General features: G+C 38.5%; 1 protein-coding gene across 1 annotated transcript in view; it reads right to left on the minus strand.

The window, feature by feature from the left end:
• brinp2 (bone morphogenetic protein/retinoic acid inducible neural-specific 2) overlaps positions 1-14983 on the minus strand; it is a 79530-nt gene that overhangs the window by 12968 nt on the left and 51579 nt on the right. The window contains exon 7 of the mRNA XM_079451878.1: positions 12970-13206. Within this exon, the coding sequence (XP_079308004.1) occupies positions 12970-13206 (237 nt within the window). The remainder of the gene's footprint in view (positions 1-12969; positions 13207-14983) is intronic.

Genomic DNA, 14983 nt, shown 5'->3' on the forward strand with positions numbered 1-14983 from the left:
AAAGCTTTTCTGACAGCTAATTGCTAAAAGATATCTCTGTAAGACACAATTCAACATTGGATTGGGGCGTGTTGGCGTGGCCCTGCTTATCATGTAAATAAGCATATTGCATGTACCAAGCATATTGGTAACATGTAATTTATTGAGCATTATTTTTCAGCTTTGTTTGATTTGGAAGGGCAGCAGGAAATAAGGGGTGCGAACGCAAACAAGCGCAGATGGCTTTATGAATTGAACAGGTGTGCGGTTAAACGCTACTTCCGTTACATGCACAAAACAATGAACATCTGCAGCATCTAATCAGGGCTCTTGAATTTTATTTGCATCACCAAGATGTATTTTATGGCTCCTGTTCTCTTTTTCTTACGGGTTAGGCTGCTCAAGTAGTTCTTATATCAATACAAAATGGCTCCCAGTCAGTCGTTTTATATCAAAGGCACTTATTTCTTCAAATTTGCTTTGTTGCAGCTGAATGAACACTGTCAACCTGTTTGTTCTTACTGAAACAATTAAGATCAAAAGAAAAATGAGACAAAGCGCTGGCACTATGACCCACAGAACAAACCCAAAGTGAAATCATGCATTCTGTCATGGAAATGTGATTGCGTAGGCAATAAGACCAAAGGCGTAGTTTTGGTTTAACATTGGCAACGTGTATGTTTTATCCCACACTGTGAAACTGCCAGCTTTTGTTACTAATAAGGACAATTTATATTATATAACGCATAACATGTTTGTAAAATACCTTTTGTGCACCGATTAAAATGATACAATGCTTCCTTAAATTATATAAAAGCTAATCGACTGCACACTTTCTTTGTGGGAATGCTTTAAGAGCATATTGTGCTAAACAGTGACTGTTTAATATATAAAGGAAAATGATTTAAATGCATTCATTTCACAAATAAAAGCATGCAACAATAATCCTGTTTATTTAGCCATATTTTGCCCCTTGTAAAAGAGCTGGTGGTAAACCATAAATCTCGGCAGTCACAGCGGGGAACGTGAGGAAATGTTTCAGGCTTTCTTCCTGAAGGAACTTTTGCAGCTTTTATAAGCATAAATGATATTTGAGGACCTCTCATTTTGTCTGAAAATTTTGGTCAATGTAAAGTTAATCTACTATTCTTCTGCTTTTACTTTAAGCTCTGGGCGAGATATGAGCCCCGGCTGATTCAGTGTTTATTTGGACCTGTCTTATTTTAGATGTGCTCGACTTTAGAATGTTTCAGTACTGTGATAATGCATCATTCTGCAATTAAGAATTACCCCAATAAATTGATGAAGTTTAAATATACCATGGTCAGTCTGAATAGTCGATTCGTTTGATCAATCAAAATAACTGTTAATTTCATCTGCGTGATCAAAAATTACACCGTAAACATCAATAACAGCTTTAACTTGGCAAATGACCGTGATATAATTGGAACCACCAGATGCGAAGCGGAGGTACATTAAAATCCTCCGATGCATGGCTAGCTGTAGATTATCCCTTACGAATTCACAAAGAAAACATGTGTCTTGAAATAACCAGATTTGTTCGATGCGTGGATTTTCACTGAAAACAAGGAATTATAGTGGCTCCTCCCACTTTTACAATAAGCAAATAGCATTTTGTTTACCCAACAGACTGGAACTTGATTATAAGGTGAAGAGCAGAATGATGTCATAAAAACATAATTGATCTGCATTCGCAGAAGTGAAGGATTCTTTGCCTTTCTGTCAGTGACTTGGAGGACTGTAAACTTAAGGCTAACGTGATCCTACTAAAACCCCCAAAATTCAATTTTGATTTCTTAGGGACTTTGAACTGGACTGTAGAAATTGAAATTCTGCATCCAAGGCTCAATTTTTGATGAATTTGCCCTTGAACGTCTAGTTCAGGTTTTGTCTGAGCTGTTTACTGTGTTCTGACTGTTTAAGGTCTGTGGAGCTCTCAGCTCAGTCACAGTAAAGACAATCTGACATGCCTGACAAGCAGTAAGCGGTTAAACTCTGTCCTAATCTCACTCTGTTCAAGATGTCATTGTACCAAGGTGACACCAAAACGTCAACCTGTGATGTTCACAAATCCAGTCCGTTACCCTTATTTTTTAATGGTGGACAGCCTCCACCAAAGGTAGAAAAACAATTCTTACTCTGCCTGAGCTGACTTTTTGCGAGTCAATGAAAACCAAGCTGTCCATAGCTCAGCACTCTTTACGCAAAGACTACGATCTCATGGCAAGTACATTGGAAAAAGCAGACAAGAGCTATCTATTCACCGCTTGACTAAATTTATTGTATTTACAGGGTTCAGAGTGACTCACGGTTGACGTAAATCTGCTGGTTTTGCTGCCATCGCAATACATGTCGGAAAGGATGATATCTGACCCTGACAATTTTATTGGGTCCTAAGAAATTGCCTAGAGCAGAAGCTCAGGTGTAGAATGCAGAAGAGATCCAGAGCAGATGCTACCTGAAATTGTGTCCAATGTACGTCACTGCCATGTAAATGGTGAGGCCAGACATAGGCCTATAGTCATACAAATTAGTTTTTAAAATGAAGAATAATTAGAATATATTTCGAATAATGTAGGAAACCAATTAGCATCCATTGACTACAGTAGAAGGTTTTTTTTCTACTATGGAAGTCGGTTCGGTTACAAACACATGTTTATTCTTTGTGTTCAGTGGAATTACAAAATGTGTACAGGTTTGAAAAATCTTGACAGATAAACCGTCTGAATAGGCCTTTTTCACACGACTTCACGTATCTTCCGTTCTGCCGTGAAGCAGTGTATCGTTACATCAGCTAGCGCCTTCATTATGGAGTTTACCAAGTCCCTTGCCCAGCTGCCACAAATATGGCTAGATGACAAGTCGCTTGTTACAAGATCAAAAGCTAGATAAAGGATACTTATTCTTCGATGGAGGTCTACTTATGAAGGATGACATTCCGATCAGAAGCAGGTTTACACTTGTCTTGTCTTTTCATTTACATTTCATTTGGAAGACTCTTTTATCCAAAGTGACTTACATTGCATTGCACTATACTTCTCAATGTGTGTGTGGACAAAATTCAGATACAGGTCTCATGTAAATGACAAATGTAAACGCACCGAAAATCAAAATGGACAATTCTTATTTTTTTTCTTCCTGTGGCTCAGTGGTTAGAGCATAGAATGCCAAGGTCATGGGTTCGAACCCAGGGGATTGCACATACTCAGAAACAAATGTATAGTACAATGCAATGTTTCATGATCCTGACTCTCCTTGTCTTGGTTTTCGAGTCTTGTGGCAGGATCATGTCAGGTCCATGTGTTTTATGTGAAGAGTTGGCATGACATGGTTTGTTTTTGTAATCTCTCTCTGCGGTGTTGCGTCCTTTAGCCCCGCCCCCTTGGTTTTCTGTTAGCCACCCATAAGTGCTTCATTTCCCTCACCTGCCCTGTGTAAATTCCCTGTTAGCGTTTACTTCCCTTCACCTGCCCTTCACCCTCCCTTTGTGATCATCCCTTGTTAGCGTTTCAATATACAGTATATAGTCTTAGTGCCCTTTGTTCCTTGCCGGTTCATTGTTTTTAGTCTCCACTGTGGCATGTCACCATTCTTGTCATACTTATTATTTATATTTCTTAGACCTTGTTTATTTTGCCCCTTCGTGGGAAGTTTAGATTTGTATTTATATTTAACTTGCCGTGTTCCCCATCGTGGGTTTTTGTTTTTATTATGAAAAGTTTTGTTAACCCTTCCTCTGCCTTGCACTTGGGTTCTTCCACACGCCGTTCATGACACACTGTAAGTTGCTTTGGATAAAAGCATCTGCCGAATAGGTAAATGTATTTTTATGGAGCGTTGTAGTGTTTTTTTAAATGTATTTATTTAATTCATGCGCCCTTAAAATAAAAACACTAGCCTCCCTCAAAAATAAATACAATTATTATGCAGTTGTCGACATACAGTGATACTATATCATAAATCTAAAAAGGAAATGTGAACAGCATAGCGAGAAATGAACATTAGGTAACAGTTTATGTTAGCTAATGCATTTACTATTGTTAACAAATAGTACCTTATTGTAAAGTGAAATATTTAAGAAATATCAGTTGTGAAATTTCCTGCCTTTGGGAACTATAACATTAGATGAATCTGAATATCAGATTAATCAAAAATCTCAAACTGTTCATTGATGTCAAGAAGAAACAACTGAGAAATGGGCACATTGACATAACATGGATCTGTGCCATGGAAAAGTATTAAAGAGACTATTAACGTTGACTGCGAAGCTTCCTGTCATTTTTCATCCAAACAAGACAGACAGAACAAAAGACGTGTGGACAGCTTAAGTAGCTGTTGGTAGACTATTTCTGACAAGCAGGAGTAACTACATCCCTTGCCTATCATTAACCCCTCTCTCTTTCCACTGACGCTAGAGTGTCTTTTGATGTTTATGAATTTTTATCACATGGATGAAGGTCCACCCTCCAGTGATGAAAGCAGATATCGATTGTGTTTCTCAAGAGACTGTCTGAACCAATTTAACAGCAATTAAGCCAATTAATCCAAACCGCACTGCTCCTGTCGATCATCGCAACGCATTTTAACAACGGATGCACATCTTTTTTCAGAAGGTTCGTGCAATCGTTTTTTAAGGTTGAAAGGTCGATAGTTTTCAAACACATCACAGAAGCAGTACCATGCGATGAAAATTCAATTTTGATGGGAAAAAACGACATTAAAAAGATAACACAAGGAACAAAACATACTAAATGTATAGGTGTGTGTGTTGGTGCATGTTATTTATAATATAGAATTTGATATCAAATAATAAAAAAACATAAGGCTGCATTACAGAATATGATTTCAAGACTATCGGATAGCTAACATCATCTTCCACCTACATATCGGTATGGGATCATCTAGAACAGCCCTCTGTATGAAGATATCAGATGACATAACGTTACGGCTTCTACGAGAGCAGATGTTTGGAGCAGAATATTGGATTCCTTCAAAGATTCATTTCTGTCCTCCATTTTGTTTCTGATAATTAAATCTACGACAGCAGTGCTCCTGGGTAAAAAAAAATCTCAGTGTGATGGTGTGAACGGTAATCTAAACTCTGCCGTGAACAGCACCACGTAACAGTTTTTTTGCTCTGTGTGTGCGTGGCCTCTCTTCCCGATGACATTATTTCGAGGTGCTCAATGGGTGATCTCGGCGAGAAATGTGACCTGAATCGAAGCCCTTCTCGAATTACCCCATGTGGATTTGATTCTTTTCCCTTTACACCGGCACATAGATCAGCCCGCGTGCAAGATGAACTGCCATTTGTCTCTCACATATGTCAGCAGAAGGGGAGTGAAGGAGTGCACGGGCTACCTGCAGGTCTAAGTGGCAGCCAGTAAGAAAGTGACACTTCTAATACCGTCGCTGATGAAAATTACAGAATTTTTTCACCCAGCCAATAACTCATTTTGCACACACGCGCTGCGCAAATCTGTCCTCATTTCATGTGCGCCACCTGCCACATTTGATGACTGCTGCTTATCAATGTAGGAAATATATGCAGTTGTGTGAAACACGGCTTCCCACCGGTCAGTGGGAGTGGCATGTGACCGAGCTTCGGAAAAGCGAGGAGGTCTAACGTACCTGGAGAAAGTTTGCATTTCGGTTCATCTAAAAGACAGTTGAAGCAAGACCACCCGGCGGTCCTCCATCACCCGCACACAAACCCTTCAGCTGTCTGTGTTTCTAAGGAAATTCTTTATCTTATTTTTATTTTTAGGTTCCTCAGGTTGGTTTTAGTTTTGTTAAAAATACATTCAAAACTGGACCTTTGTGACTTTTACTCCATGTCTATTAACTGAGGTTATCTACTAATGGAAAAATGTGACAAATCAAAAATAGGGACATGGCTCCCCAATATTACAACATATACTGTATCCAACCGGATGGCAAACACACAGCTCATGGAAGTAATATAATCTAAATCCCATTGGCTAATAAAACAAGGAACTTAATGTTTACTAGAAAATGATGTTCATAAATTGAAAAAATAACGAAAAAGGTTTTTGTGAAATATATAAGAAAGGTTTTCTATGAAAACGGTCTTCAGTCTGTGGTGGTACATCAGTGGTTCATCAATTATTGATCAAATATTTTTTTTCAAAAATGAAACACAAAAATGCTATTTAGTTATAAAGAATAATTTTATTATATTAATTATATAAAGTAATTTAATTATAAATATCACAACTCATTTCAGATGGCATTTTAATATCTTTGTAATGTAAGCATCATGAAGTATGTGATCTCGATTGTATTGCGCTGTTTTCGTGTATAGGTCATGCTCAAATTCTCAATTTTAAGCTGTGTGTACCAAGGGTCCCTCTTCCTTCCTTCTTTCTATCTGTCGTCGGGTCCCCGGTCTTAATAAAGGTTGAGGACCCCTGTCCTATGGCATAAAGTAATGACATGTTTATGTGTAAACAAGCGTGAGATGTTGTCAGAGTGTTGTGGAGCTGTCTTACACCACAAGTAAATGCACAACCACAAAGTCCTACACTGTCCAACACTGGACCTTGTTGAAGCTCATGTCCCTATAGGCCAGGACCTATCTGTCAGTCTGGCCTGGTGCGTCTCGCCACAGGAAGTGTCATCAGCATCCCAGAGCTTTTGACAAGAGCTTCAAGCATTGCTGTTCTCAAGAAATTCTGTCTTACTAAATGTGTTCAGGTTTGGCCATCCACTTGCTCGCCAACAACTGCCTGTCAGCAACTTCGCAAAGTTTCAGGAAAGTCTTAACAAAAGTTTTTGGACTTTTCCTGGACATTTTAAATAAGTCTTTCTATATGTTCGATTTTAAGGTACAGTATGTGTTTAGCAAATTTCAAATAAACTCCCATCTGCATTTATTTAGCAGAAAATGAAAACTGGAGAAACAGGTCAAAATATTTGTATCCCAAATACTGTTTTCATGTGTCTTGTTACGCTGTCAGACTTTAACATTGCTGTTGGATGACGTTACGTCACTCCTGAGGTTTGATTTTGTTGACGGTGAAAAACACAATGTTCTTCTGTCACATAAGAAAAAACTCAACACCTCTGCCAGCAAAGACAGAACAACAGAGAACAGTTCAGGTGTAGTTAGTTAACAATTTTGGAGAAGTATTTTGGTTAACAAAGTGCATTTGCATGCAATTTCATAAATCAAGTTTACCTTTTTTTATGTACCGTATGTGCAGTAATTTTGAAGCAAGAGAAAACTTGAAATATCCATAATCAACCTGCTTATCTGCTTAAAAATGAAAATGGCCTGACATCCTGAATGTCCCATTAGGATCTGAGCTGTTAAATGTACTTAATTAACAACAACAGCCAAGCCGACAGAAGGACTGCGCTATGAATTATTCATTTCCTAAATCCACCCCAATTATTTCCCCAAGCAACATGCAGAAATTAAATAAGAAACTGGTATTTTCAGTGTTCGTGACACAATGATGCGTAGGTCGACCTGTTCTGAGCCTTTTTCAGCTTCTTTGGGGATTTAGTCGGGCACACGTATCATGTTTCTGACAGTGCTACAGTTTTGTATAATCCCTGTTTAGACTAACCAGCCTCGTCACTGGATTGAATTCATTGGTTCATGGGTGAACTATCATTTAATCCCCACCACATCAACCATGCTACTTCTGATTTATTTATTTTATGAGATGCATTTACATTTACGCTTTTATCCAAAGCGACTTCCAACTGCTTCCATTTTTAACCTCATTTGTAACAACATAAGGACAGCAAAGGCGTAAAACTGGTCTCATACAGTATAGCCTACAACAGTATACAAACTAAGTTTTTTTTACGATAGAAAGAGTAGAAAAGAGATCGAACTAAAGAGTGTGTTTTTAAAGATGGCTTCAGAATCTGCTGATCTTAAATCCTGCATTTCATGAATCAAATGCCAAACAAGGTCGTGTGTTTATTAGGTGTTACATTGTTCACCACAGTTCACCACAGTTAACACAAAACTAAACTAACAAACAAAAATCTCAAAACTCTAGCTCTCACTTTAGGTTTCGTCCATTAATGACTGAATAAATTGAAAACCCGTCTAAATGTCAAGTGCGATCCAGCTAAGACACGGATATATCAGAATATGTCTGTGGAGTGTAATCCTCTTTATACAAACTCGGTGGTTGGTAAGTGGGTGCCATTTATTGAACCAAAGAAATCAATTTGCTTAAAAAAGACCTTAATTTGTTGTTTATTGCTATCGGTCACTTTCAAACAGCAAAAGGGTCTTATCTAAGTGCGAGCGGTGGGTGCTTTAATGACTAATTGAGCCCATAAATGGACAAAACCCCCGTGAAAATCTCCATTGGCAGACTCTGATGAGGATAAACATGTTGCCAGGGCTGGTTGTTGGTGGTAGCATGTAAAAAACAACAACCACCTTTTTTAATTAACACAATGGGAGAGTTGGACCAATCAAGCTGTGAATTGAAGGATGAAGAACTGTAAATGCAAGAACCTTTGGCTTCAAAGGCTGGATTTACTGTTGTAAACAAGATCAATCATGGCGGTTTAACGAGAGGTGCAAAAATCATTGTGCGCCATGGTTCCGAAAGCAACCCGATAAGAATACCGAGCTGAGAAAAGGTCAATGCGTGGGGTTTGTGAACAAAGTTGAGTCCGCAGAATATGAAGGGAAATGATTTCACATTGGTGAAGTATCTCTGATTGTATTGCTGTGTGGGTGTGTGATTGTGTTTATCTGTCCTGTTTGAAATGCACAGTGTAGGAGGTTGGGAGACTAACCGGAGGCTTTTGTTCTGTTCTGTTTTGTTGATCTATTTTGGGTGGCACTGGTTTTGGTCCTCATTCCAAATGATCAACCTGTCATAGAAGCTGATTGGATTACACCGTGTCCTAGCCAACCGCGATGGGACGCCGCGACACACGATAAAAGGTATCTTTTCCATGTTAATAAGAGGTTTTGCCCTAAACAGCCGTGATGAGCAATGGGCGCTTCTATTTTATAAACGGTTTCTATTTCGTCGTTTGATTAAGTACACTGTAGTCATGATGACAGGATGAATCTCTCTATGTGCTCTAGGTGTGTGGACAGAGAAAAGACGTTCTGATTGGTTTTGTGATTGATTGTCATGCCCCGCCCCTATTTCATGTTCGGTATCGCTAAACAAATTTCATATATCAAGAATCTCATCGTATCGCGTTTGGTTGGGATGCGGTGTTAAACACTATCATGCCAGATATTCAAATAACTAAAAAAATACACAAAATAAAACAAAAAAACACAACAAAATATTAACGGCTCCTGCACCCTGTGTTGTTAGTTTTGAGCGGTTATCAAGGAATGACAGACTAGATCAGCATTAAAGACTATTCTGTAATAAATACAACCTGATCTCACATGAATTCGTAACTGATATACGAAGTGGCTAAGACCAAGTCTACACCGGATGCAGCGCAATATGCAACATGTCACAGGGCTTGTTATAATGGGAGTGTTGCGTTAGCATCGAGTGTGGACAAAATGTAAAATTATAATAGGTTCTAATGCGTTGAATCGTCTTCTGTTGCATCGCGCAACGTCCGGTGTAGACACGGTGTTAAGCTTGTAATAAACGTACGATTATTAGAAAAAAATTATACTGAAGCCCCCAGCCCTAAAACTAACCCTCACGGGAGCACTAGCAAATCATACCTAAACATACTTACACTGTAGTTTTTTAGTATGTCCTAAAAAGAAGTTAGCTGTCTTTCAACAGTGTCAGTCCCCACAGGATTTTGCTGAGATCTTTTGTGATTTCTGCTGAGTAATTTTGTAGTGGCTTTATTCAAGTTTTGCGATAACAATTTTGGAGGGGGTTGTTACTGAAAAAGTTAAAGATACTACTTGAATTGGCAAAAAGGGTTCTTCTTTAAAACTACCGCATGTGAAATCATAATTTATGCATTGTTTATTAAATTAAAAGCATACAGCAGATTCATACTGAAGGTCTGGAAACCTTGGCCGCTATAAGTTTAAGGCCCGCTTAAGAGGCCATTTTGACTGACTGGTCAAGCAACCTATCAGGTTTTGTTTCATGCCGCTTCATGTTTATGGATGTGAAAATGTCTCTGCGTATGATAAGGTTTATGAGTTTCTGCCATGACCCTTTTAAGAAATTAGAGTTTAGTTGATTGGGATGAATGTTCATTGAAATAAACATTACAGGTTTCTTCATAGATAAGATGGTGTTGTTTCCAGGTGTGCAGTGTTTTTTTACTCAAAGCCACTAGCCTGCAACCTTTAGCCAAAAAACGTGTGATGGAATGTAATTAAAGGTATGTCTTACCATATTTGGAACATCAGGTTCCAAAGCAATTGTACTGAGAGGTACTCCCACTTTACTTGCGTATACAATCATACCATAAACTGACGTAGATTTGTGTGGGTGTGGTTACACGAGGCGTTTTAAAGGTTGGTCTGGGTGAGCATTCCCTTTGAGATAGAATGCATCTTTTGTTCCGACCCTTTAATTTTTGCAATTTTAAATGTCTGATACATGCATGGGCAACTTATAACACACCAAAGACACAGAAAAACACATATTCACGACATATGACCCCATTAAACAGATTGCAATGGATGTTGTTTGCAAATTGTAAGTGTTACAGACAATTCTATAGTGTCTCTGCTTGACTTTTTGTGCAGGTTTTGACGGATGACATCACACGGTGTGACTTTGGACAAATTATGCAGAAAATCTGCGTCAATCTAAAAATTTCGCGAGTTGCCACAAATTTTACGGCGTCTGTTTGATTCTCGCAAAATCCAGCAAACGGCTACCATAGTTGGCAACCATCTGTGTGCATATTGTACATGTACAGGTCTTTAAATATTTATATCCAACAGTGCATTTAGTTAAACCAGAAACATCATATACAAAGTTTCAAAGATTCATACAGTTTCAGACTTTTGTTTGTTTTCAGATTTTTAATTGTTTGAGAATTCAGAACAATGTTGTCTCTCAACTGTCTGGACTCTTGACAATGGGGTGAGGGTAAAAAAACCTTGATGCTGTAGCCATGCTACATGCTAGTCAAATAACCCTTTTTTCCAAGCCTAGCAATTCACCTGCTGAAAAGAGATATGCGTTATTATGAGTTCAGCGAGGCGGTTAAAAGGATTTCAGCTGCTTTCATTATTGCTCCATCACTGAGCAGTGAGCGCCGAGGCTTTTTAAGCCAGTCAAGGTTTATCTTCCCGATTGAATCATTTTTTGAATGTGGAAATGCTCGGCTGGGAGAAAAACCTGAGTTGCCATCTTTCCTTACTTTTCCCTCTTCTGGGTTACAGCTGTCTTGATCCTCCCTCTTTTTTGTCTTTGTCGTTTTTTAAATCACAGATTTGATCAGAACGGTCCTCTGGCAACTCTTGCAGTTCTTGAAATCAAATGAAGCGTATTTTGTTCTTTGATGGTGCTCACCGGCTCCCAGCTGATTGTTTGAGTGACGGTTAAGGAAAACCAACGGCTTTTCCCCATTCGTAATGCATTACTCTGTGAGGGTTTGTTATTGTTTCCTGAAGTTCACACTTAGCAGATGCTTTTTATCCAAAGCGGCATACATAGCACTAATTGCACAGCCGATCCCCTTGACTCACCGTGGGGTTAAGTGCTTTGCCTATGGACACAATGGTAATAAGAGCAGGATTGAATTCTCATTAACTTTCCATCTCTCTGGACACCTAGGATAATACCTACAGCCCTTGTGTTCACAGTACAGATCCTTCATCTTCATGTCACCGCTAATGTCTGTTGCATGTGTATGGTGGCTGTATTAGTAGCACACAACTCGCAATGTGTAATGAAAAGATGCTGTTGGGGCTGTGGTTTAATAGTAGTGCATGCGCTCTCGCTATGCTTTAAAACCTTGTTTGAGTTTATTCAAGGTTATTCGTATGCTTCCCATATGGAATGAATACAAGCTGGTTAGCAACCATGAACTAATGTAAGGTCACACGCTATCCAGCCTACTGAGCAGAATATGTAACAATGAACTTTATACTTACGTAAAAGTGCAATGTGTAAGATTAAGGAGCCATACAATATACATAACTATGTCTTTAGTGGAGTATAAAGACCTGGGGCGAAAACATGACATTTTGGTCCTATGTCAGTCACCGAAGTGCTTAAAAGGGAGGGGAGAGCGGTGGATTGAGCCGTTGGCTGCTACAATCTACAGACAGAACTTCTAAAGCTACTATATGTAACTATTTTGGTTAAAAATAAACATAAAAATGTATTGTTCAAGTAGCCTAAATGACTTCTTACCGTATCCCGATTCACAACGGAAAACTTATAATAATGATTTATAATTTGAGTATAGAACATTTGTAATCGAATCAAAATGTTGAACTATATACTGTATGATATATATATATATATATATATATATACATTTTTTATAAATAATATAATCAAATAAATGACACCGGAAGTGCTTCTGGACCAGTGTTTACAATACATTTTGCTAAGTGGTCTATAGAGGCAAACCCTATTATTTACTTTAATTACTCAAAGTAGGCTTTGAAACTGTTTTTTGGTTTGCCATTTAAAAGTTAATGTTCAAATTCTCTGGGGTCATTACCTCAATTTACTGCCCTGTTCTGGAAATCTGCCATATCTGCTCGCTTTCCAATTCTACTGCGCTGAGTACTTTTACAAACTGCTGCTGTTTACAATGCAGTGAAGCCTGAATCCCTGTGAGAAAGAGCTGCTGAGGGAATACAGATGCTGACAGTATATCCATCAATTGCCACCACAGCAATAAACCAGTGCGATTCACCTGTCATTTTTGTACCTACGCGCTTTCATTGCTCCCGCACTCCCTCACCCCTTTAATCCAGTCAGGACACGACGTCTATGCGAAAGTTTTCATAACACCAGAATTGAACACTCCTTGGCGATTAGGTGAACCTACCTGACTCCATAAACTCATTGTTGAGGTTGCTCCAGGACTCCTTGCTCTTTTGGAGGCTCTCCTCCATAGCTTTGATATCCGCGAAGGGGCAGTTACAGTCGGGGAACTTTGTAGAGCATCGGCACCAGCAGTCATTGTTGCGACACAGTAGTTCGCCCTCCGAATTACACGCCACGTAACTGAGGGCCGCCTCCACAAAACGATTCCGCAGGTACTCGGGAAGCACATCCTGTAGACCTGCGTGTGGAAAGAGAAAGCTCGGTTGAATGTCACGGTACACATTGTGATCCGCTCTGAAATTTGATTTTAAGGCTAGATGAGATATTGTGTGAAATACAACACACAGCTTTCAGACCTCAGCCTCAGAATGATGTGCCTTACAGGTTACACTATAGTGTTGTATGTTTGGTCAAAATAACCGCAATATAAACCATCTGTGTATGACTCTGTGGAACAGAAGATATTTTGAAAATGGTTTTGTGTCCATACAATGGAAGTCAATGGGGGTCAATATGGTTTGCTTACCAGCGTTCTTCAAAATATCTGAAGAAAGAAAGAAAGTCATACAGGCTTGGAATGACATGATTTGTGAAATTTCAAAAACGGTGATCCTATTTGTATCTATTTTTTCTTTTTAGACGGGCTTCATCCCATTAACACAGTAACTGTTCAATTACAGATTTTGCTTTACCTGTGTTTTGCTCTTTTCTCTCACATTCACACTATGTTAGACTTGACTTGTTAGAAAATGACTGCCGTACAGAAGGTTTATTTTTAAAACTGCAGATTATGTTCCATCCGAATGTATTTGAGGAGACGCTGTCTTTCCTGCCCCCTCCGAGTATCCGCCCCTGCAATGGAGGCGTGTTACCGCTCTTTGACAGCCCCCTTTGGCTCAGCGATACAGGACGGAGGCTGCAAACAGACAGCATGTTAAGTGGGTCAGAGAGACGGGCAGGCTGACTGCTCGAGCAGCGTCAGTGAAGGCAGCTCTATGTGGGACAGAGGTCTGCGATGTCAGCGCAGTAATGGGCTAATGGAATGAATAAAGACCAACGATCTCAGTGGCAAGGTCATTCGGCCGTAAACCCCTGTCATGAACCGCAGGCCCGTTGAAGACAGAGAATCAATGAGGCTTCTGTGAAATTCTGATGCCTGTTTAGATATTTTTAATAGCAGGCAATGAGAGAATAGACATTTGCTCAGGAACATAGTTATTGATTATTTGAGCTATTGGGACAAGCTGTTACAAGGTTGTACAATTGTAAACAGGGCGCAAAAATGTTTATTTTTGGGCCACACCTGCCAATGGTGGGCATATTTAATTGCCATAAATATTTTCATGGATTTTTTGAAAACATTTTTATATAAAAAGATTGGTATTGTCGTACCATGATATTAAACGGTATTTATTGTTATCATAATAATACTACAAATCTGGTAATATTATTCATAAAATGTTTGGTATTGTCAATAACCATGCTTTTAAAAAACAAAACTATTGTTATCATGTTAATACTACAAATCCCGTAATATCGTAAATATTCCAATATTTTTTTCAGAATATAGACAATTTATGTGGCCCAAACTTAACTTCCGGCAGACCTCCGCAAAGAATCAATAACAACAGTCCGTGAAGAGTAGATTATTTTACTACAGTTAATATAGACTAATATATTCACATATAATAAATATAATATAAATTGTTGTATTATATAGACTGACAAATAAACACAGATTGTTTCTTTTTTATAATTATTGTGATAATATTGTTATAGAAAATTATCCATGCAGTCAAAATCCGATATTGTGACAGTTCAATTACACACATATAGTAATATGTGTTTATATCATTTTTGATTTCATTGTTATTTTGGATACTTTTCCTTTAAATTATTCTGTCTGTTTTTTATTTAATATATGCAACACATGTCAGTGCAGAGTTGCATGGACCCGGCTTGTAAATAACATGTACTGTATGTAAATATACATACGTTATAATGGACTTACATTA

This window comes from Barbatula barbatula (genome assembly GCF_947034865.1).
Source record: "Barbatula barbatula genome assembly, chromosome: 3".
In the NCBI taxonomy this organism is placed as follows: domain Eukaryota; kingdom Metazoa; phylum Chordata; class Actinopteri; order Cypriniformes; family Nemacheilidae; genus Barbatula; species Barbatula barbatula.